This window comes from Dendroctonus ponderosae, unplaced genomic scaffold (assembly GCF_020466585.1).
Source record: "Dendroctonus ponderosae isolate FM_Combo_2020 unplaced genomic scaffold, Dpon_F_20191213v2 Dpon_F_20191213_7, whole genome shotgun sequence".
Lineage (NCBI taxonomy): Eukaryota > Metazoa > Arthropoda > Insecta > Coleoptera > Curculionidae > Dendroctonus > Dendroctonus ponderosae.
In genome coordinates, this window is record NW_026018916.1 from 9,745,928 (window position 1) to 9,769,786 (window position 23,859).

Genomic DNA, 23,859 nt, shown 5'->3' on the forward strand with positions numbered 1-23,859 from the left:
TAAATTCGTTTCTTTCGAATTATTGAACAATTATTTGAAGAGTACGTAATTCATGTACTGATCCTTTAGATGGTACATAGATATTTCGCTTAGGTAGTTCGCAACGTAATTATTAATGAGTTTCATCATATAATTCAAATCAATCTTTAAACAGCTTTTGGCCTGCGAGAAAATACCAAAACTCATACTAATTTATCAAAATCTTTTGAAGAAAAAATCCAACATAAAATTAGAATTGTATGTTTGTTCAAAATTGTAATCTTGGATTTTTAATTGCTTTTATGCTTCAAGCAGAATGTATGGAAAAGTAGTTTTTAATAGAAAACTTCTATCTCATTTTTAATTATTATCAATTATATATATATCAATTAATAATTAATAGCGTTAAAAGTCCATTATTATTATTAGTATTGTTATTTTTATTACTAGGATTAGTTACTAGCGCAACTGCTTTCAACTATTTACAAGGATTACCGACATTTTAATGATCTTATAAAGCTGTTTTTGTGATTTTAAAAACCATTTATCAAAACTTGAATCCATGAAGCAAATTAAACTACATCATATCAAGATATTATGGTTCTGGCAAACATAGCGTTTCCACTGGATCAGATACAATCAGAAAACACGAATTGGATTGGAATATGTGTTTGAACCAATTAAAGTAACGGTGATTAGTGGCTAAACTGTTGTTGACATACACTCAACATTTTCAGGCAATTTTCAGTAAATGCATTAAACTTGAAATTCCCACCATCAAAAATGAATGTATAATCCGTGTGCACTTTATGCTCTTGTATCGATTATGGAAATATCTCTGTTCAGGAGCTAACTCACCGAATAATAATTGATTGCAGGAGCGGCGGAGAAAAGCTCGAAGCATGGCGCCGAAGATAAAGCAAACAGCATAATTACAGCAATGAAAGAACGGATGAAACAGCGAGAACGGGAGAAACCAGAAATATTCGAACTTATCAGGTATGTAAGTAGATTTAAGCATTGTGAATCTGATGGACATCATTTTAACTAACCGATTATTTAGTAATTGCAGCAACGATTTATTTTCGGAAAAAAATTGTTTTTTTCGGAATCGGTACTAAACGTTATCGCAACAGCAAATATTATTGGTAGGCAATTTTTACGTGTTCAATGTACACTACGTTTTTAGCGCATTGTCTCCAACTTTTGGATATTAAGTAGACCAAGATCCATTTTATTTTCGTCAGTCAAGTTGTTCATAGATTTAATAATCCTTTTAGTCAGTATTTATATTCATCTATTTATCGTAAACGATTTTCTAATCTACTTAAGACAAACTTAAACCGACTATTAATCAAACAGGATTTCAACGAAAACGATTGAAAAATTTAAATAAAAACTTTTACTTGCAACTCCTGTTCAACATTTTTATTGACATTTAAAAGGTCCTGTTTTAGGCAAGCTATATAATAACGGGCAATTAACCATTATTTTATGAATAATCACATTTACCGTATCACATACTCGATAATATTGAATCATCATAATAAGACGAAAATAATTGTAGATTGAAAACACTAAGAAATTAAATGATGGTTTTTATTACTTTCTCAGCGCGTCTAAAATTTTTATTCTGGTTATATTTCTAAGCCTTACTATTTAGTTGTTCCAACTTTGTAAACGAAGACTTAAAAAAACGGAATTAACGTATTTAATAGTGATTTTCACTATAATGTAATTGTGGCATTTTTACTGGTAAACAACCTGTCTCCAGAATATATATGCAAGACTAATACTGAACTAGTTCCGAGAATCCGTAACTTAAAATTTAATAATGCTTGTTATCAACCAAGCATGGCGTTGCACGATCCGTTTCAAATCTGCACTGAATCAGACAAATAAATAATGATATCTACTACAATTGATTCATTAGAGAATAAACTGGCCACAAGTTATATTACTCCTGCAGCAGAACGTCTACGAAAACTCCCTTTTGGCTTAGCTAATACCTCTATGTTCAAAGAGCCGCAGCCGAAGCTACGTAAGCTCTTTGTAATTCAATAAAAGCGGAGCAAACGAAGTCCCTTTTGGCCATAATGTCGTATATTTACTGTGCCTGGCCCTGTTTCCCAGAACACTATTCCTCGATAATTACGGGATTTTGTAATGCGGTGAATATTCATAATCACCTACCAATTCGTATTAAGGATATTTAGAAAACAAAGTTAGTTTTTCTGACCCACATATGAAATAACGAATATTTTAGGTTTAATATGCTCCTAGATTCTGCAGCACACATTTTCATTCGTGTGCAAAACATGCAAAATGTCCCAACAATTAATTTGAACTTACAGACAAAAGAACCAACCAAAATCGTGTAGAAATTGATACATATAGTTCCTGATAGTCATAAATGCAAAATTCAGATAAATTCTCGTAATATATTAGGTTTCGGCGTATTTATAAATAACCGACAAATTGAATAAAATTCACAACGCAACAGATTTGAATTCACATGTTTTCATTTTAACAAAAAATTATATTTAATTTACCTACAATAAAACAAATTGTCAGAAAAATTAATAAGATGCCACACAGTACGATGCTTAGGAGTAAAGCTATACATAGTGAATTGCCTTCATTGAAATAATATTTTCAGCAATATACAGCGGGATCCAATTTCAGCCTGTTAGACCGATATTGGGGACATTCTACAACCAAAATCAGTACAAAAATCTCATATGCACTCTAGTGATAAACTGACTATTACAAAAAGGGTAGTTTCAATTTCTATGGAGCCGACAGACTGGTTGCAAAAAGCAACTATATTTCAAGCAATTATAGTTCAAAAAGAACAAGGAAATTGTAAAAATAGAATTATTAAATTATCTCAAATTTTCATGGCTTCCAGTCTCAAGCTCTCGCAATTTGATTTGTTCAGACTAACACAAACGTATTATGCGACTTGACATGAATTTTTCATTTACAAAAAAATGCAAACAAAAAGCGGCAAATAAAAGTCTGGACAAAAATATCCAATGCCTAAACTATTGTTCATTGGATTTTTTTAAACCACAACTGGTATTGCGGTTTACAAAACAACCATAAAATGTGAATTGATATGTAACCTATAAGCGAAACTGCGCTAATCGGATCTTGTTGATCTAAGCACAAAGCACAGCATTGGTAAATGTTGAGAACAATACAATTTTAATCCGTGTACCAAACAGTGAGCTTTTCGAGTCTTTATTGTCATGAATCGTTTTACAGCTCTATTTTCAAAGCTCATGGAGACTGCAGTTGTTTTCCCCATTTTTATTCCATCCAAGCCTCATTGACACGTAAGCCCATGCATATAGTGCAATTATCTTCCACGTGTTTAACTTATCACCTACTATTAGTCGAACCGCATCAGTTGTTTTGCAATCACGCAATTAAGTAAAAATAATTTTATACCTACATAACATACAGTAAAAAATCATTGAAAATATAAGTTGTGGAAAAGAAATAAATACCCGGTAAAGGGTATAATTTAAAATTTTAAATATACCCACTGCCTCAAAATCATGCAGCAAAAAAAGTATGTTTGAAATAATCCTAGGCTGTTTTGGAAGTGCTATGAAGTGAATAAACCGGCAATAATACATTTTTTTAGAAATGTATATGTGATTTACCAATGCATTAAATAAATTTTTGAAAAGCTTCTAGATTTTTTGCAGAATTTTGACCAATGATTTTACGATATTTTATTGTAAAAACGAGCTATAAAGTTTAAAAAATCTATGTTAAATTCATATTTTGCATAATTTGTAAATGATGATCAGATGAACCAAATCATGTTTTAACGCCTTGGCTTGTGATGTGTTGCTTGTCACGTTTCTTCATTTGATTAACAGAGCAAGAAATGAAATTTAATTTGTAGTTTGAAAAAAAGTCTAAAGTAGTACAAACGCGAATACTAATTTTCGGGGTGTTAAAAATGGGAACTATAAAATGCTGATTTTGGACAAATATGTTTAATTTCCATTGAAAACACAATAATTCAACAATTTGGACATAAGATTGTTGTAAGTACCTGTTAATAAAATCAGTTGTAAAACTGTCTATTAACTTTGCGACTGGTTCTAAAGAAATTAAATTTACCGAGAGCAGAGACTGTTAGAGCTATAGCTTCAGGCCTTTACCTTATATTGAAATGGTTAAAAGTCCACCATTAAAATTTCATATGTGGGTTAGATAATCTTAGCATATATTTACGGCACGTATACATCATTCTGCAACTAGAACTCGGAAGATTTATTTACCTTAAATCCTGGATACGCAAATATGTAAGCAAGAAACCAATTATTTCCAGGAAAATTGCTTTTCGCTTGAATAAACTGGCATATAAAATCCTGCAACTGATATCAACGTGTCCAGTTAAATATATGTTTTGTGGGTACGTCTGTAGGAACAATTAGGTACAGATCCAAAAAGTGGCCAAGTGTAACCGACAAAGTTTCTAACGTATGCAGTTTGGCCGACAAAGATCTTTTTTAGTGAATCATAGCAGCTTTGAGAAGGTTGAGAGGTAGTGGAACTAGACAACGAAATTTCGCAAACTGAACTGAAGAGGTTTTTGCGGCGACAACTGCTTTTCAATGACTGATGACTAAAATATTTATTTATGTATCGAACGTTTTAAACCCAAAACCTCTAATAAAATAGATTTTAGATTATCGAATTTGCAAATCTTTTGTTTTGGCTTTTTGCTTGTGTTTGGTTTTTGCTTAAAACATCTACAAATTTGCAATGAAATTCAAGTAGAAAGTACAAGTGATAGGCGTGTAAATTGATCAGATTTTATTTACATATTGAATATAATTAGGGAACTGAATATAAACTTCCTAGGGACGTTTTCTCCGTCGAAGAAAAGAGCCATGCGGGACACATGAAAGCAGTTAAACAATCGGTATTGGATGGCACATCAAAATGGTCAGCAAAAATAGCCATTACAGGTTTGTGGGAGAATATTGTCCCAGTGGCTCGAATAAAAGTGTATCTAGTGTACTACTTATGTGATTCATGTCGTTCGTAATCGTCCATGTTTTCCTTTTTATGGCTGTTCAATGTCAAAAGTGTTCTGCTTTATTTTGAAAAAACAATACGAAGTCGTAAAGAGCGAACCATGCGTTCTGTCCCATGTATTATATTCAATTCGATTTCCTTTCCATTCTGTGTATTATGATTTTGTTAGCTCTTTGTTTAGTGCGTGTTTCCGGCTGTGTGAGAACTAAAAGTAAAAGCTAAACACCCATGCAAAAATATCTGTGTACTTTCATGAAAAAATCGTCCACTTGGTTTTGCTCTACTGGTTGTGAGCTTTTGCTTTTATATATGCCCTGTATGATATCCTTAGCTAAAGACCACTATAAACAAAACAGGATGAAGTAGTCAGGAAAATAAACGCGCTCCTGCTGTTGTTTAATGTATCTTCCCAGTAAAAAGGAAAATTGATAAATGTTACCGATAGCCACGATGGCATCCAGTGACTAGTTTTCGCAGTTCGAAAACAGTTTATCTTGTTTCTCATTTTTAAATTCCCGCCTACCCCCATGTAGATCAACAGTTGAGTGATTAGTTTCTTTACACAATTCAGGAGAGTCAAACCCCGGCTACTAGTGAACATTGCGATACCTTGCATTTTAAACAAGGAATTGGCGGAATTTGCGGTTTTTGGGGGCACGAAGATAAATTAGAAACCATTCATTTGGCCTGGTTGAACAGCGAAAAAAACTAGAAACGTTGTACCCTCTATATCAAATATAAATTATTGGCATTCTGAATTAATGACTAATGTTTCAGCAGAATCAATTCAAGAATATTTATAGGATTTTATTAGTGCTTTGGTGATTGAATTGAGCTGATCAGGAAAAATGTAAACGAGAAGAGTGCACCCCGACATAATGATGACAATTTTTTTTTACCGACGGACTTGTGTGTTCACATGATTGTGCGATATTTACACAATGAGGTTCCTTCTCTAAAGTAATAATTATTCATAATTTGCAAGACGCTGGATTTGTCTATTTTGTAAACCACCACATTGGGAGCTGTGCGGGAAGGATAAAAGTTTCCCCAGTAGAATGAACGTACCTTCTTATCTATTATTCAATTCTCTTTGCGACAGCAAGGGGTGTTAAACAATGTAGAGTTGTTTACATTCAGCTTGTTGTGTCTTATTTCCTCCAGCTTTGTAATTTCATAAATCTTGAGTCAAGTTAAACGTATTCAAATTAAGAGATGTAGCTAGAAAGCCATATTTACAGAGAATTAAGTGCGTTTTATACAGAGTATCAGAAAGAGACTTTTCAATAAGCAGATTATTTTTATTTATTAAAGGGTATATTTATACAGATCTCAGCTATAACAGCAATAATTTTGTATTTGTCATCTGATTCAAACCGCTTCTCGTAGTCTACAAATAATTGGGCAAGTGGTTCGTTGTGATCCACTATTTTCTTTGCAAGTATGCTCATGTGGTAAGTCGTTTCTATTATAATCCAATCTGAAGTCTGCCTAACAAAGTTAATGGCCTTAAAAGTACATCAAGTTTTATACATACGACTTTTTATCATTTTGTGATTATCATAAACACGGTTTTACGTATTTAAGACAAAGGCAGTTTCAAAACATCTATTAAGTATCTTTTATTTGTTAATATTTTTTCTCCTGCTTTATAAATTTCTATTGCAAATCCATCTGCTCTTGGAACGTGGATGTTTTTCATATACAGGATGTTGTTCATATACAAGTGATGCGAATTCAATCCTGCAAATTTGGATAATAGTATATTCGGAGACCTTCTTTTCAGATGAAATAACAGCGACATTATTCGACTTCCGGTTCCAACACCCTGTATAATGTTTTTGCTTGTGTTCCTTTCTTTATTGTCACAGCTTTGATGAACATGATCCGTTTCTGAGCAAAATATAGATTTTCACAAAATTTTATGATTATCAGGATGTCGGGATCATTAGCATAATTGCGCTGTTATTTCGTCTAAAAAGCTCGTCTCCGCAAATCCCATTATCCAAATTTGAGGGTTTCAAATCGCATTCCTTCCCGAAATATTGTAATGGACGCTGACTGTGACACCCTGAATATAAACCGAATCTTTATAGCAGAACGATAAATTTTTAATTTTTTTAAATTTTTTAGATACTTTTGAGTGGTGCTTTTTATGATATGACAACCATAACATAACATGCTTTTCTGAATCCGACTAAGCCTGAGAAACAGTTTCTGAGATAATTTTCTTAAAAAGCTTAACGATCGACAGGTTCCAAAATGGCTTAATTGGAATCGTTCCACATCTAAGATTTTCCAATGAAGTTTGCAAGTTAATATCAAAGAAACGGCTTGAGCTTCGCAGGTTATCGAATTAAATTTAAACTATTAAAGAAAATCCAACCTCTCAATTTAGTTGCCAATGAAGTCCAGTTTCTTTCCAATAACACAGCCAGAGCAGGAACAATTATCCTATTGTCGGACAGGGAAAACAGGCTTTTTGGAGCGCGAAAGATGGCTTCGAATTGGTTGGTAGCTAATTTGCTACTTCTTCTGAATGGTGTGAAAAGGCAAGACTTTGGTTTTATATTAAGGAAACCCAGGACACCATTTTCTTCTACCTTATGTAGAAACAAAATAATTATATGAAAGTATAATCTTTTAGCTACAATTTTACATTTGTAGTATAAAGATAGCCAAACATATTTTCAACAAATGTTCACTGTGTTGGGTTGGAACAGTTCCATAAGTTAAAATTTAATAGAGTCGTTGAATCAATTGACATGATCGTTGGATTGTGGAAACGTGCCAGTAGTTTTTGACGTAAATCATTGCAAAGCTCGTTTTCAGCAACAGTTTCCATTTACGTAATTAAATTGCAGTTTCAACAACTCTATATTTAGACTTACGGAAATCAGATATGTAAATCTGCTATTTCAAGCTCTACACTGTGCATTATAAAGTAATTTACTGTTCGTTTTCTTGGTGGTTATGTCCATACTTAATTCATGTAAATAACATGTTATTAATGTTTTTTTACACTTTTCTGAAGTATAAAACACTGTTTCTTTAATGCTGGAATGTTCCCCTGCACTTCCGTCGGAACTAGTGATTAACATGTGTTTCAAATTGCATTTAAAACAAGTTTAGCCAGCTTGGCAGCTTATTGTATACTATATTGAAACACTTGTTTTGCAAAATACAAAATATTTTAATATCTGGAATGTCTGCGTGGCAAATGTTTGTTTTATCAGCGCTCCATTACAAGACATGAATATAAAGGATTTACCTCATTGTTCAAATTCCTTGACAAAACCTCATTGGACTACTGCCTGACGTCCACTATGATAATATGATAGTGAGAGCTTTTAATATATTCACAAGAATTTTGTACATTATCTACAGTATTTCCAACATATCCAAACAAGTGATTTACGTAGGATTACGTTAAGCCTCAAGAGCGGCGCATTGTTTGATAAGTTTGTCACAGACGTTAACTGTAGCAAAATAGTGGGAAGATGTAAACATTCTAAATATCAAGTGATAAATCGGCAATAAACGTGTTATTGCGAAAACAAATTCGCCTAAATAGTAAACAATTTCATCCAGACATTGCACACGTCTGAAATGAAGTGTTCAAAATTAAATGATCCGTACAACCTAGCATTTCTGTAGCTAAATGTCCTTTTAGCCTTTAGTTCTTGTCGCTCTTTTTCACTGAACTAATTACCAGATTCGTCTATGTTTTCAAGGAAATGCTCGAAAGCGTCATCTAGGCATTGTAAGCTTTTGCCCAGCTTTTACCCTTTCTGCCCTAATTGATCCTCGTTTAGTAACTATCAAGACGTGAAAAAGCTCTAATAAGGGACAAGGGAGCATTTTGATGGCAACAAAAGCCGTTTGAATCAACATTCAGCCAGATTAAATGGCACGTAACGAAAGAAACAGCAGGAGCAAGAATACATAGGTACCATCCATTTGTTATAAATTATTGACATTAATGCTTTTCGATTTGGGTAAAATTTACCTTTAGTTTAAGTGGTCTTTAGCTAATAAGTGTTTACCTTCTTTAAATGAATGGTTGTTCCACTAGAAATTATTATTTTTTATATAGCGAACTCTTTACTCTACTCTACTTCAACTTGTCTAACCTGTTACACTTTTAACAATTAGACTACCAGGTACAATTTGGGAAATAGTCTTGAAATCGCTTTTTATTATCACCTTGTCACATATTCATATTATGAACGATATATATTGTGTACTTTTCAAAAGCTCTCGTAAAGTTGAGTTCACCATACAATACGAATTAAACATATTTTAGGCCTCAAATACGTTTAGCAGAGAAATTGTTAAAAGTCGGTTAAATTGGGGCAAAGTTGGACATTTTGAAGGTTCAAAAGTTGTTTATTAAAAGTTTTTCCGACAATAACAAGTAATTCCGACTACTTTTGTGGATTCTTTAGTCACAGTTTAAAGAAAAATACAAGCACTGTCTATAAAATTACTTTTTCTTGTTCTTTGTTCTATTTACTTGAATATAGAATACTTTCTAATTACAAGTAATCATTTGTATACATTGTGGCGATTTTAGCTGTGCGCAGAAGATTCAATTTACTAAGTCCTATGAGAGGTTAATTGGAAAGCCGGTGAAAAAAGTAATCGATCGCACTCATCATCTTTTAGTTTTTCACGTTTATGTGTTGCATTAAATCAAAGCCTCATTGCCCTCAAGCCCTTAGACGTAATTTTAGCTGGATCTTAGTTGTACTATCCTATATACACACAATGCACTAAACATTTTCAACGACATTTTAGATCCTGATCACATGAAGTAACCATCCGATTTTTCAAGCATAATAGTCGACTGTCTATTTATTTTACAAAATATTCTGTCTAACTTGCAATTGGTATAGTTTTTTTCTAACGATCCAGTTCAGCTTTTTTACTTTGTGTTCACGTATTCTCCTTCCTGTTGTGATTTAGGTTTAATTACATTTGAAAATCCTTATTATTTGATTTGTTTTGGTCTTTGACTGTAATGTGAATGAAGCACTGGAAAAGAAAATGGGAAATAGCATTTTCTAGGCATTATATACAGGCGAAATAAATTTGGTGCAAAAAGAGTTTCATCAAGCCCGTTCATTGGTGAAGGTACTATAGACCTTAGTTTATTATTTGTTTTATAGGAATAGGAACGACAAAATAACGGCCGAAAAACCGATAACATGTTTGAAGCAGAAAAAATTGAAACAATTTCGAGAAATAGTAATCCCACAATTGTACTCGGTAGCCATATCTGTATTGTGTTTGTTTCCGGTCCCGTCCACTCAGAACGACATTCGGGGTGGATCCCGATACACACATTGATTCGATCGAACAAGCCAAACAAATGACTATTGAAGGAACGAGCAAGTGGTCTTGCAAGATCACTATTACAGGTATTACTGCCACCAACGGCTGCATTCTAACGGCAAATATCTAAGTTTCAACTTCTAACTTTAGGTTTCATTTGTCCATTATTACTAACCTACTCAGTCGCTGCGTTGCGACTTCTCTCTCAGTTTATTTGCGTCTTGGTGCCAATTATTTGAGTGCAAACTTGGTCAGTTTTATTGGCTGATGAGCATAAAATTGAACAACTAATCAACGTGTTTGCTGTTAATTTAGCGAAATTTATCTTCTGTATTAAAGACTGAAACCTGAATTTGTTTTCCGATGGTAATCAAATAGTTGACATCTTTTTTCACGCAGAAACTTTTCAAATGCCTATCGCACTGTTAGCAATAATTTTTTCATATTTCAATTTTCAAATAGTTAGGTGATTTCTCTCTTTTTCCTGGCAGTTTGGCTAATACTTCTTGCACCGCGCTTTTACTTACTATTTATACTAAACATACGACAAGATATTTCAAATGTCCCAGAATATGATTACGGTTGAGAATACCTGACCTATAACTAGTGATTTATTAAAACTGTTTATTGCACAAGGTGAAAAATATTTTATGGGGTTAACACGACTTATTGATTAAAGCAAGTATTAATAACATGAAAATAAATATGTACAATCCTTGTGGTGATCTAAATACATCATATAAGTACAAGTACATTTATCTGCAATGAGAATAATATGTTACACCACAAAGACGAAAATCGTTACCTTTACTTTAGGAAACTCAGTAGGTTATGAAAGTACAAAAGCATATTTAGTTTCAGAGAGCGATACGTATAATATGAAAGAGTTTTTTATGCAATACAAGCTATGTTATTTTGGGGCAAAATCGTATTTTACTCTTTTAAAGTTTTTTGTCGTAATAAAATCACATTTGATTTTGAGGCAGAAACATATTTCACTCTATCTCTCCTGACACTCATGCATCTGATAACAAAAATTCAATTTGAACGTGTCTCATTTCCTTGTCCAGTACAAGGCACAAAGTGATTCAAAATTTGAACAATTGTTTTTAAGAAGAAACTGTGGTTTTGCTGGAGAGTACGGGAAATGGTTTAAAACTATAATGATGAGTTTGTTCGTTCAAGATATACTAATAGTAATAAAAATCTTGACGTACTGGTTTTAGTTTCAACTTGCTTCTTAAGATGTTCTAAATGTAAATTTTCTAAAGTGGTTTAATGGTCATTTGCAAGACTAGTAATACAGAGAAACCTAAAAAATGTTTAAACCTACCTTAATTTGCTATTTGGAAAAATTACGCTTCTATGTTGTTTTGATACACAGTCCAAACCATTCCGGCAGATATTGGCTCACGAACATGTCAGCCTTACATTGGTGCTAACCACCAATGTAAGGCTGACTTTTAAAGTGTGCTCTTTAAAACTTTAAATCTTCTTTGAGCAGATTCTAAATAAATCAATTATTCTGTAATATGGAGGCGCGACCAAATGTGCGTTTATTATAAGCAACTTAAAGCCACTGAAGAAGTGAAAGCGCTCGAAAAAGGTAAACGTTGCTATAACTTAAGTCATACTGAAAACAATAGCCATAAACGCAGGGTTTSACTTYGATTGAAACAAGCACTAATACCAAGAAGCATTGTAAAAAYATTTCAAGGTTTCCAGTAGATTTTCCTCGATTTYGATTTTCATCCAACTCAAAAGAACCAAATAATAGTGAAATACGGTCTGTGTCCATATCGTTATATCAACTTGGTGCACAGAAGGACTAATTTTTCCATGTTTAGTGGCACGAATAATGGATAATTAACTTGTTCCTAAATTATCCTAGAGTAATTGATTTTCATTTTTATAAGCATTGAAAATGCCTTCTTGCTCACTCCAGGGCTTCCAGGAATATATAATAAATCCTTTAAATGTATTTKTTGGTAATTAAGTTGCTAATAATAGTTMAAATATGTTACAAAATASTTAGATAGTTTGAATAMATTTTCAATACATTCCGACTGTTTTTTTCAATTCAKTTCTCAACTGAATAAATAATACAATCCAGGAAAAACAGATTTGTTAGAAATTAAATTTCAAACTCCAATCGACTTTATTGCGAACAATTTCAGCTCAATCATAAATTCATGGGGCCACTGAGAGTATACGTTTGTCTCATCCGGTCTACAGATCGTGAGCGTTTTATTTTCTATACTACTACGGTGCTTCGATTGATAAATTCGAACGAAAATTTCTCTTGTTTTCTAGATTATTTTACCATCATTAATATTTCGATTCCGTGAATGTCTGTCAATTTTCGCATTTTAAACAATTTAAATTACAAATGAATGCATAATTATAGTCGGATAAGCGAATGAGTTCCGTCAATATGACTAGTCTGTAATAAATCTTAGTAACAAGTTATGCAAATATTTATATTTGATTCATGATTTCTTTTAAAAGGCAGAATTTGTAACAGAAAAATATTTGCAGTAAAGAAATTTATAATTTGATTTTGCCAGAGATTCAGTTGCTCCCGGAAAATGAAAGCAACATTTAGTGAGATACATATAAATTATTGTAAAAGCTTTTATTAAACACTGGCTAAAATACGGAATGTCAGACTTCGAACTGTTCATTTATGATTTCCTATAATCGATTGCAGATCAATTTTGCGTTTTGATATAACCTGTTTCAATCATAAAACAGAATATGAGAAACAAGCAAACAAAACATATGGAAATTTACTCAATCGTAAGATTTTAAGCAATTTTTATTTGTAAAGAACTTTGGGTGCTTCCATGAGAAGCTCATTTTTATATTCACGAATTGTTCTAATAGTTGCATTAGAAGATTTAATTTGCAAGGCAGTTAATATTATTATAAAAACATACGTTTCCGTAAAGCAAAAAGGGAAAGCAGACTGAAAAGGTGCGTTTATCATCAGTTACTTCCGAAAGAGCAAATTAACTAATCATTAGTGGCAGTTTCTGTTACATTTTCAGCAAATACATAACAACAAATACTGTCGAACAAAATGCTTACTACTTTTAGTTAAAAGTCGTTATAAAAAGGGATTTAAACGCAGGAAATCTAAACTTGAATCAGGTAGCAAGAAGCAAACTGAGTTGATAAATTGACTAAATTGATCAGACCTTAGCAATCGATTGTAAAAATGTAAGGGAATGAATTACTGATTTAATGATTTTACATACAGTTTTTTATAATGCGGGTCTTGTTAAATTTATTACATACTTTTGAATATAATATTCGAAATTATTTAATCCAGCAGGAAAAACGATTTAAATTAAAACAGAATGGTAAAATATTACATATGCAAATTTATTTCCGAAACTTCCGCCGTCCTTCCGCCCTGTGCTTTGACCTATTTAAATTATTAAAATCTGCTTCTATATTCTGGAAGGAAATATCCGCAATGAGGCTTTTTAATGGGTCAGTTTAGGAATTTGTGCTGTTTGGATGTATCCAAGAAAATATTCACGCAAGATTAATAGCTATATGGCCTATAATATAATATATAACAAGGCCTATAGGCTATAACAAGGCCTCCTGCTAAAGTTGGCTTTGGGAGCAATTTTTTATTAGTATGACATACTTCAAGAATTATAACTCTTTTGCTCGAAGAAACTACTCTGAAATAAAAGTAAATAATCTAGAAGATTATGTGCTCTCTTTCTAAGAAAATTGCTAATTCATAACGTGAACTCAATCCTTTGTACCGGTTGGCCGAATAGTACAATAAATAATACATAATCTAATAAAGGGATGTCGGCTGTCTCTCAGCAACTATAGAAGGTTGAACGCAAGGAAAATAAATATTATGATCAAATCCACAAAAGGAAATAGCTGAACATTATTATGGGTTCCAAAGCTTTTTTTGCGATCGGCAGCAATGTGTATTAAAGCACAATTGAATTATAATTTTTTTTGCGGAAATTTTTTGTTGTTTTAGGAATCACTTTAGGACACGTTAGAACATTACCCGACAAGTTAACTTAAAATTAGTTAATATGAAGTTCTGTTAGTTAATTTATTAATTTTCAACTTTCCATCTTCTATAGATTTTAAAATACAACCTTTTATTTAGACAGGGCAAGTAAACGGTTTAAAACGAGAACTTGTTGACTTCTTCAACTTCAATTGAAGCATATTCAAAACATTCATAAAGCATAGCGTCTTCAAATTACTTCATTTCATGTATGATGTAGCCTTCACAATAGTGTTGGGAATAAACAGACTTTATTAAAGTAGCGTTTCTTCACAATGCTTGAACTGAATAAAGAGCAGACTTGGTAGAAATTCCGGCGAATACATTAATTATACCAAAAAAGTTGAAACTTTTCTGTAAAATGTTAGCGTTTTTCCTCCTATATGAAAGCTCTCACTAAATTCACCACGTCCCGAATTAAATACCAGTCCAAATTTTATTCCGCCCTAAATTCAAAGGGCAAAAAGGTTTTGCTTCGCTGTTAGCCCATTTCTTTTCATGCCGCATAAAGATCTCTCGTATAGATATGAAAGTATGGCAGATTTGGCGGATGCGGTCAATGAAAATGGACACGGAAAATATGTTTGATAACCCGCATTAAATCAACGGTTATTTCCGATATTTAGTTTTGACAACGATTTATCACAAATGAGATTTAGGGGCTTTTATTCTAAGTGTGATAAATTGGCGTTTGGAATTAATGAGAAATAGGTAGCTACTTCTAGCGCAGTAACATTTTAGCCATTTTCAAGCAAATACTTTATGGATTAATACGCGTCGTTGCAGCAATTTATGCTTCAATTGGATATGGAAATAAAATACCTTTTCCTCTAATTTTTAACTACTATTTGCTGAAACGTTGAATGAAACAAACGGGCTTTTATTCTAAGCGTGATAAATTAGCTTTTGAAATAAAGGCGAAATAGGTAGGTACTCCAAGCGGGGTAAAATTTGTACTGGTTCACAGAGAACACTCATTTTTAATGGGAGCCGCTGCAACAAATTGAGATACAATTATATACAAAGAATGTAAAAGTTTAAAGTCTCCTCTCTGCTTGAGTACTATTTGATGAAATAATAGCGAGTCTGGTTCTTCACATTCGCATTTTAGCTCCACCGTTTTTAGTTCAGTTTCAAAACCGAGTTTTTACCGCTATAAATATCGTACTGCTAAAATGTAATCATGATTTCACTGTTATGACGAAAAAATGTGTCTGTGTCAAAAACCTTGTGTTTCGTTATTGATGCTCAAAATTCTTCAGACAATTCAGTTTTTCGAAATTTCAGGAGCATCATACGATGGATTTTAACGAAACTCGCTGTGAATTTGGTTTTATGGAATACTCATATTTYGATGAAGCAACCGAAATCGTCYGCTTTSGGCAATCTCATAAAWCGTTCSRCAAAACAAAAAAATCARATTTCTTTCAAAAAKTWAATCTCACMATAACTATATGTRAAAGAYKGTGAAAGAGAACAAAATTACCGATTTTGTATTATTGATSTGAAACGGAATACTTATCGCGRGTAATTGSACAAGTGCTTCAAAATTACCGATAATTTTGCATGAAGATATTTGCAACAGCTAGATTATAATTTTTGGAGGAAAAGTTGTTGATTCGCAACTGTMAGMGAAGCTTTTCATCAACATGCCGTTGGGAGTCTGTGGCCWGATGAGCAAATTAGCAAAACCAACAGATGATGCRAATAAAAAAGAGATMATTTTAATGACACAACTTTAAATTRGTCGACRTCCACCGATGAGAAAAAKTCARAGTTTAAAACGTTACTTTTAGTTTTTCAATTTAATACACAAAATAATTATATAAAATCTATAWTTCAAGGCGCTCACCGATTCTCTCGGTATTATCCTCTTAATCATCTCAATTCTCRTTTAATGTTTGGATCTGATGGCGCAATTTYATGTAGGAAGGATAAAGAAAAGTGCCGGTGAAAATGAGCAAATTTTATAAGAAAGCAAGGATGTAACCCGTCTTTAGCTATCACTTCCTATCAAACTCAAACCAGTCTTAATCGCTACGGTAGGTTGCACTTTCAACTGCAATTTTCGCATTCTCAGCAAAATGAATGTGCAAAAACCAGACTGGTTCCGTCCGTCTATCATGTCGGTCCAAAGTAGGAAAATTTGATGAATTTTRATATCTTTATGAATTTTSCGTTTTGAAAAGTTACAATTTAACTATTTACCAGAAATATAACTTTGACATTTTTGCYTACTATTTATGAGAAATKTTGGCAATGTTTTATTGATAAGGTTCATCCATWATTCTGGTTTGCCAAAAGRTCATTGAACTTGTATAAAATATTTACTTAATGGCAAGACAGAAATTGTRTCTTCATATCTTCGAAAATTTTAAGYTTTCTGTATTTTYCAAGTAATCYAAATATMAAATATCGCTACATAAAAATGATCCAGAAATAATAAATTGCGAGAAAAAAACCGCCAAACCTGCCTAACAGTCGAAGCAATTTTTATGTCGTATGACTATTTAAGGTTTTGTGTAAATATCTTATGACTATAGTATTTACAATGCAGAAAAGTTTCAATTACAAAATGTATTCATCTCCTTCCATCGTCTTCGTATTTGTTCAATTTAGTTTAATCATATTATTTGGGAAACCTCTTTAACCAACTATGTAGAAAACTCAGCATATTATAATAGCATCTTTGTTGTTTATAATCAGCTGAGTTTACAATTAATCATGCTGAATAATTTAATGCCCATATGCTCGTTATTACTTGTTAAACTAATCTTAACCAATTCTCCAAATAATAATGCGTAGCGACGTATTTCGTTTTAGAAGCCGAAGACTTAAGAAGAAAGTTACTGTAAAATTATTAGCCGTATAGCGCAATTGTGATTAATTTGTATAAAGTTGCAGGTGCGTACTTACTTTTTTAATTTTTTAGCACTAAAGATTCTAATTTATATGACTGTTTCCTTCGTTTTTATTAGAGGATTAAATTAATTTATTAACGACAAATTAAGTTTTTAATACCGCGCGACCATACCCCACGTGCCTAACCATCTGGGGATTAATTATTATAAGCATTATCCAAGAAGTTGAAAAACTTACTCGCTAAATTTTACCCTATATTTTCACGGGGACTTTAATACACATTCGCGTTGATTTTATCTCAGCGAAATGGATTTACGTTAATTTCAATTAATCTGTTTCCTTCAATCACTTTTTCTTATTATAGGGAGAATTAAATTCTGGGAATTTTGAATTTGTAAACATCTAACTTAGTTAGATACGAAGGCACTTTGAAACCTGTAAATGAACTCAAGCATCTAAATATTCTACCCGAAATAAAAAGGCTAATTACTACAAAAAGTTGAGGTCAAACCAGTGTGGTAAATTCATGATCACCAATTATATTTCTCATTGGCAATGCTGAGACGATATGAAAGAAAAGTTTTAGTTGGTGTTAATGAGCATTATGAAAATGGAGTTGACTATTGTTTAATTGAGGATTGAAGATGAACAGTTTTCAAATATCTATGCTTTAGACGAAAGCTTGTTTTGTTCAAATATTGAAACATTTGCTCAAAGCTGCTATCTACGGCATCAGCATTGACGCCTATGTAATAGGCGGGGATAGAAATCACAAAGTCTAATGGAAACAAATTTGCACAAGCGTAACAGTAAATCAATTATTCTTATAAAACCTCAAAAATCAATCCTAAAAATTGTTGTAAATTTATATGCGGTACTAGCCAAAATATAGTTTTTGTGCACAAAACTTAAGAAGTGCAAACAAATTAACCAAAATTAATGGAATATTAAGCCAAGTTGAATCAATTGTTAGCTAAAGTCTGATGTGAATAATAAAGAACTTGTTTGATTTAGAAGCAAAAACCTTCCACTCTCGTAGCGCTGGTAAACCCCATAAAATATTCACTGTGTCTCCGATTTGAACTCCATCATTGCCATCTCAGAAACCACGAGATTTGAAGTTAAATTTATAGAAGCGTTTGTACAAAATTTTACTTAACAAACGTTGCCAACAAATTGTGGAAGAAAGTGAGTAGAAAATAAAATGAGCTATTTTCTAGAAACATGGACATCGTTTTTACTTACAAGTTACTGTATTAGCGTTTTTTTATGTTGTAGCTCACATATTGTTTATGCATATGGTTTGCAAAACTACAAGCGGTTGAAACATAAATTGTTATTTTTTATAAATCTCTGCTCAGCCTTGTTAAAAAGCAAAATGTTTTACAATACAATCCATATTTCCACAATGCATATCGTAAACAATGCAAATCGTAAAAAATCGTTCAGATTTATGTGAGTTTATTTGATTTTTTTAGAACTGACTTTATTTAACCTAAATATTTTTTGGCCTATTGATATTACTATTAAGTCTTGTGGTTTATGAGATACCATTGACGCAGCAACTTGCAGAAAGAAAATTCAAAGAAATTCAGTTGCTACATAATCCGCAACTGATTAATATCTAACTGCAATTGTTATCTCTATTGTAATGTTTACTTCCTTACTTATATCCACCTCACAAAATGCATTTATTCTCCATCACTTCGCAAAGCAAATGACAATAATCCGCCATTTGCCATTTGTTTGCATATTGAAAACGTACGATGGAGCAGGAAAGTAGGCACGAACACTTTCACCTTTCGAATATTGCTTCCATTTTTACCTCATTTAAATCAAAAAGCTTGCCCAATAGAATGTAGCTAACGGTCATGATGCCTGATGGTTACCTAACAAAGATTTAGGAAACTTCGAAAACAAAATCCCAATTTAAAAAAAATGTTGGCATTTCAAAGCAGATATTAATATTATTATTAAACTAGAAATTGATATAAATTAAGTGATTTCAGTATGGAAGTACGTCTATAGCAAAACGGTTATTTGGGAAGTGGAAAACATCAACCAAATGGTAACTGAGATTGTAAACCGTGTGTGTAAAATCTGATGCCTAACGACATCATTTACCTCCTACATAAATTAATGCATTAACACTCGTCAACACTATTAACAAATCACATGAAAAAATACATGAAAATGCTACACATGCCCACACAAGTTTGTTGTAAATAATTTTGCTTTTGGTGTGTATCCTATCCTTTGAACTGGTCTCTCTCCGCCTGTCCTATAAGCATGTTTACCCTTATTTTCTCGCTAAAACGGCCACAGCATGCTGTACTTATTCTTCACTGACGCAATGTGCACTATATGTACTTTGAACTCGCAAATTGAAACTCTCTCTCTATCTGGGTGTACAGTAAAAGGACCTTATTAGAAAACCATTCCTAAGTGATAATATTATTTACTTTACTCGCATTGTTGAACTTTTGGGGTAAACCATCAGCTTGGAACTTGTTTCCACGATTACAACTTCTATATAATATCTAAACTTAAATATATGTTCCTCAAAAATAGTTCACATTTATAATAGAAAAATGACACTCTACCCAATAAGGTAAAGAATTTTGTAAATGTTAAACATTATTATTGAATCAGCGGTTTTTCGAACTCGTCAGACTATAGACAATAAAACTTGATGAAAATTGTCAGTTATTTTCAGCCTTCGCGGTATTATCCCCGAAAATTCAAACGGTTTGGTGCCAATTAATCTGGAGTAAATAAAAGCGGAATTTTGCACGCAAGCACTAAAATGCTTGCTGAATATTTCATTTATATTTGCACCTTTTAACATAGCGTTTCAACATATCAAACGGACACTGCAGAATTAATAATTTTAGTTTGTGACGGAAATACAGGTCTACTCTGAACGCACCAACAGCGGGTTTTGCAAAAAAATTAAATAGAAGTTGAATTAGCATTGACTGATATCAAGAGAGGTCATTTGATCAATTGTTTCTTTCTTTAAATTTAATTTAAGAGTTAACAGATTAATATATTAGTTTTTAAATTAAAATTACATTCTTAGTTGATTATTTCCGGTAGTCCAGTTTCGCTCTAAATTATCTATAATGGACAGTAAACAAATACACTTAAGGACTAAATCATCTCTGCAAGCAACATTCAATTTCCGCCTGACGATTTCTCTATTTCGGCGCTGTATCTGACCCTCATTTAACTATGCGGCGTGTTCGGCAAAGGCGAGAGTTATAATAGAATTATAATTTTGTCCTAAAAGGTTTTGTCCCGAAAATTACTACATTTGAATAATATATCATCAATGCGAGCGCATTGACAAGGAATGGTTTCCTAATAAGTGCGTGTCGGCTCGTCCAATCCCTTTATTATCACTAACTATTATTGAAATTTCTAGTGAAATCGGCACAAGGATTAATTGCGAAGGACAAAAGTGGAACATCGGATCCATATGTAACGGTTCAGGTGGGAAAGGTGAAGAAGCGCACACGAACTATGCCTCAGGAACTGAACCCAGTTTGGGATGAGAAGTTTTTTTTGTAAGTATAACATATTAAATTGTAATTTACACCGCTTTATTTATTGAGTAATAAAATTTCAAAGGTTTAGAAATGTTTCATTCATTTTTATTAAATTTCAAGCATTTAAACTTTAAGTTGAAGCAAAATATATTTAAAAACGAATTTAATCCTAATTATACACTACTGTTGCTCATTTTTAAACAATGGTACTTCTTGAACTAACGTTAGCTGAAATCTAAATAAAACTTTATGACTTTATTTGCAAAACGTGTTAAAAATATTATACGGAAATTAATGCGAAATTTGGCATTAAGAAGTTACATTTTTTCAAGAGTTTATAAGTAAAGAAAGCACAAGTTTATTTACGCTAAATGGCCAGTAACTTAATTTCACTTGAAATAGGCAAAATAACCGTTTATTTAGGATCAATAATATAAATATTTCATGGGAAATAAAAATTAAAATGTCGATGTATTTTAAAGAAACTTAACAAAACAAATATGGTATAAATATTAACACTATTTTCGTACAAGCTTTGGTCAAAATTTGTTTATTTAATTAAAGTATTACCGGCTTGGCAAATAATTTAATTAAAGCAACACACAAACTGAATTAAATGCGTAAAGCGTAAAAAGCGTGCAAAATTATGTATTAACGTAATAATACAATTAGTACCTTAATTACTAACCGTTCGTGTACAATCAATTGCATATTTGAATTATTATAATTTATCTTCATAAAATTCGGCTCAATGGCATTTCCTTTGCCCATAGGTTTTAACTTGCGTCCAATTGCCTCGCTGCCAAGACCTTCTACTAACTATTCAGGGTGTTTGGAAAAACACTGGGTTAAACGTCTTTCACTGCATCTTCTTCTTCTTCTTCGTCTTCCATTAGTGCAACATCTAGTCCATTATACATACGTATTGTTTATATTAAATGATTTAAAATTAAATTGAGGAAAAATTTCTTACCTACTTATCTACAAATGTATATAATTTATATTTATAACTTTCCAATTGAAATTTCTTTTAAAAAAATCTATATTTTACTAGTATTGATCAGATATTACATATGTTTGCTGATATTGATTTGCTACATAAGAAAGTGTATTTGTCATCAATTCGTACTAAAAACGGGGTGAAAAAATCGTCTCTTTTCAATATCTACAATTTTCTTAAGCCTAATATCCCAAGAATGGAAATTGTAAGATATGGTTTTTCGCAATGGGCACAATTTACGATTAACTGTCCAAGGCCGATTAATAATAATTACTATCGGCTTTTCGATTAATTTATGACAGTGACTACTAATGATGAACAGTGGCTAATTCGCGAGCTAATTTACTAGGGTAAATGTATTACAGATATATGTGAAGTTTCCCATGTTTCCGTAACGCTTCAAGCTCTTATTTACGAGATCAAGAAGCTCCTAGAAAATTAATGTTTTTTCTACATTTTGTCATATTAAGTATTGCAAATATTTGTAAATTTTTGAAAAAAATTGTAGTTAATAAAAATTTTTCATTTTTATGTCTAAAATCGGGCACGATTGGCTTCTTATTTTCTTTCTAGCTAACTCTTATCAGAGATGTTTAAAATCACTGTCAGATAGCCCTGAACGAATCCCTGTAGGTTTAGTCTCAACAACGTGTCACCGGGCTTACAAAACAGAATGTGCAATTTGCTTTCTTTTAAGAGCACGTATCTGTTGCAAGAAGCAAAGACCGATGAGCTTTTCCGTGCATTCCCACAGGACTAAATAAATTTGTCCGGTTAGAAATGCACGTAGCGTGTTTATCCCAAACCTTGAGTTTCACTTGAACATAGTTTATACAAGCTGTTTTGTGACTAGACCGAGAATCGCTCGTAATTATCAAGGGCTTTATTTGTTTTGAAGTAACCAAAATGTGATTTTCTTGATACAAAATAAAAGGTATAAAATATAATCACAAAGTTAATCTAACAAGTCGATCAAAATATATTAGAAATCTAAAAAACCAATTAAAGTTTAATCAGTTCTTATAAGGTCTTGTAAGTATCTAAATGGACGCCCGTGCAATATGAGCAATTTGAAAGTGTGATCTCTAATTAGAATAAATTCAATTGAAAATTATATCTAATTGGTTTTGTTTAAATGTATGTTTTTATAAATTATACGTTTTGAAATTCCATTTCCTAAATTTTAATTTCAGTGGTCATTCTGGAAGCTTCTGGAAGTTTTCATAAAAAAATACGAATTTTCAAAAATGGAACATATTTTTCTTTTCATTTTGAAATTACGTGTTATGAGCACAAGGGAGGTGGGCATCAAAAACCATCAACCGGAGGGATTTCCTTTTGTGTTTTCAATTATAAACTTAAATGAGACTATTTGAAAGTATGCGTAGAATACTTACTATAAATTGGGAAAACATGCAGAATTTGAATACTACACTAACAATCTGTTAACGCAGTTGACTCTCATTTCCCCAATTGTACTCGCTAAATCGCGTCTCTATACAAATTTGGCAGATTTTGCCTCAATTTATAGTTGATAAATTATCCAGATTAAATAGATCTTTCAGCCAACGGCAACATATAAAATCAATACCAATCGATTATTATTTTTTATTCTAATTGAACTTACGAAAATACGAATATTCAGCTCAACTACCGTTGGATCGGTATACAATTCATTATTGATTTCAATAAAATACTTAAATTCCTTCAATATTAAGTGTACAAAACAGTCAAAGATAAACAAACTTTATCTTTCACTACTCACCATAAAATTGAAGATTTATTCTTGAGTTACATATGTAGTACATGTAAAAGTCCTCTTAATTAACAAATTATTTATTTGCAACCTTATCCCTATAAATATTCGACATTTCTACGCACTTATCTCTAGAAACAAGCTGCGCTCTGTTTCTATCGCCTTAGAAGTAACAATTTCCTGACTTTTTAGGAAATGTTGATATTTAAGTACGGCCAAAAAAACTGCTCAAACATCAACATTGTCGTTTGGA

At 32.2% G+C, this 23,859-nt stretch overlaps 1 protein-coding gene across 4 annotated transcripts in view; it reads left to right on the forward strand.

The window, feature by feature from the left end:
• The window catches only part of LOC109542778 (protein unc-13 homolog B), a 78,464-nt gene that overhangs the window by 27,855 nt on the left and 26,750 nt on the right, over positions 1 to 23,859 (forward strand). For 2 of the 4 annotated variants that reach the window (XM_048668225.1, XM_048668227.1), the window contains exons 6-8: positions 858 to 978; positions 4,870 to 4,976; positions 20,727 to 20,868. In XM_048668225.1, the coding sequence (XP_048524182.1) occupies positions 858 to 978; positions 4,870 to 4,976; positions 20,727 to 20,868 (370 nt within the window). Of the gene's footprint in view, positions 1 to 857; positions 979 to 4,869; positions 4,977 to 10,362; positions 10,470 to 20,726; positions 20,869 to 23,859 lie in introns of all 4 variants that reach the window. The other 2 variants (XM_048668224.1, XM_048668226.1) reach the window with 1 other exon arrangement.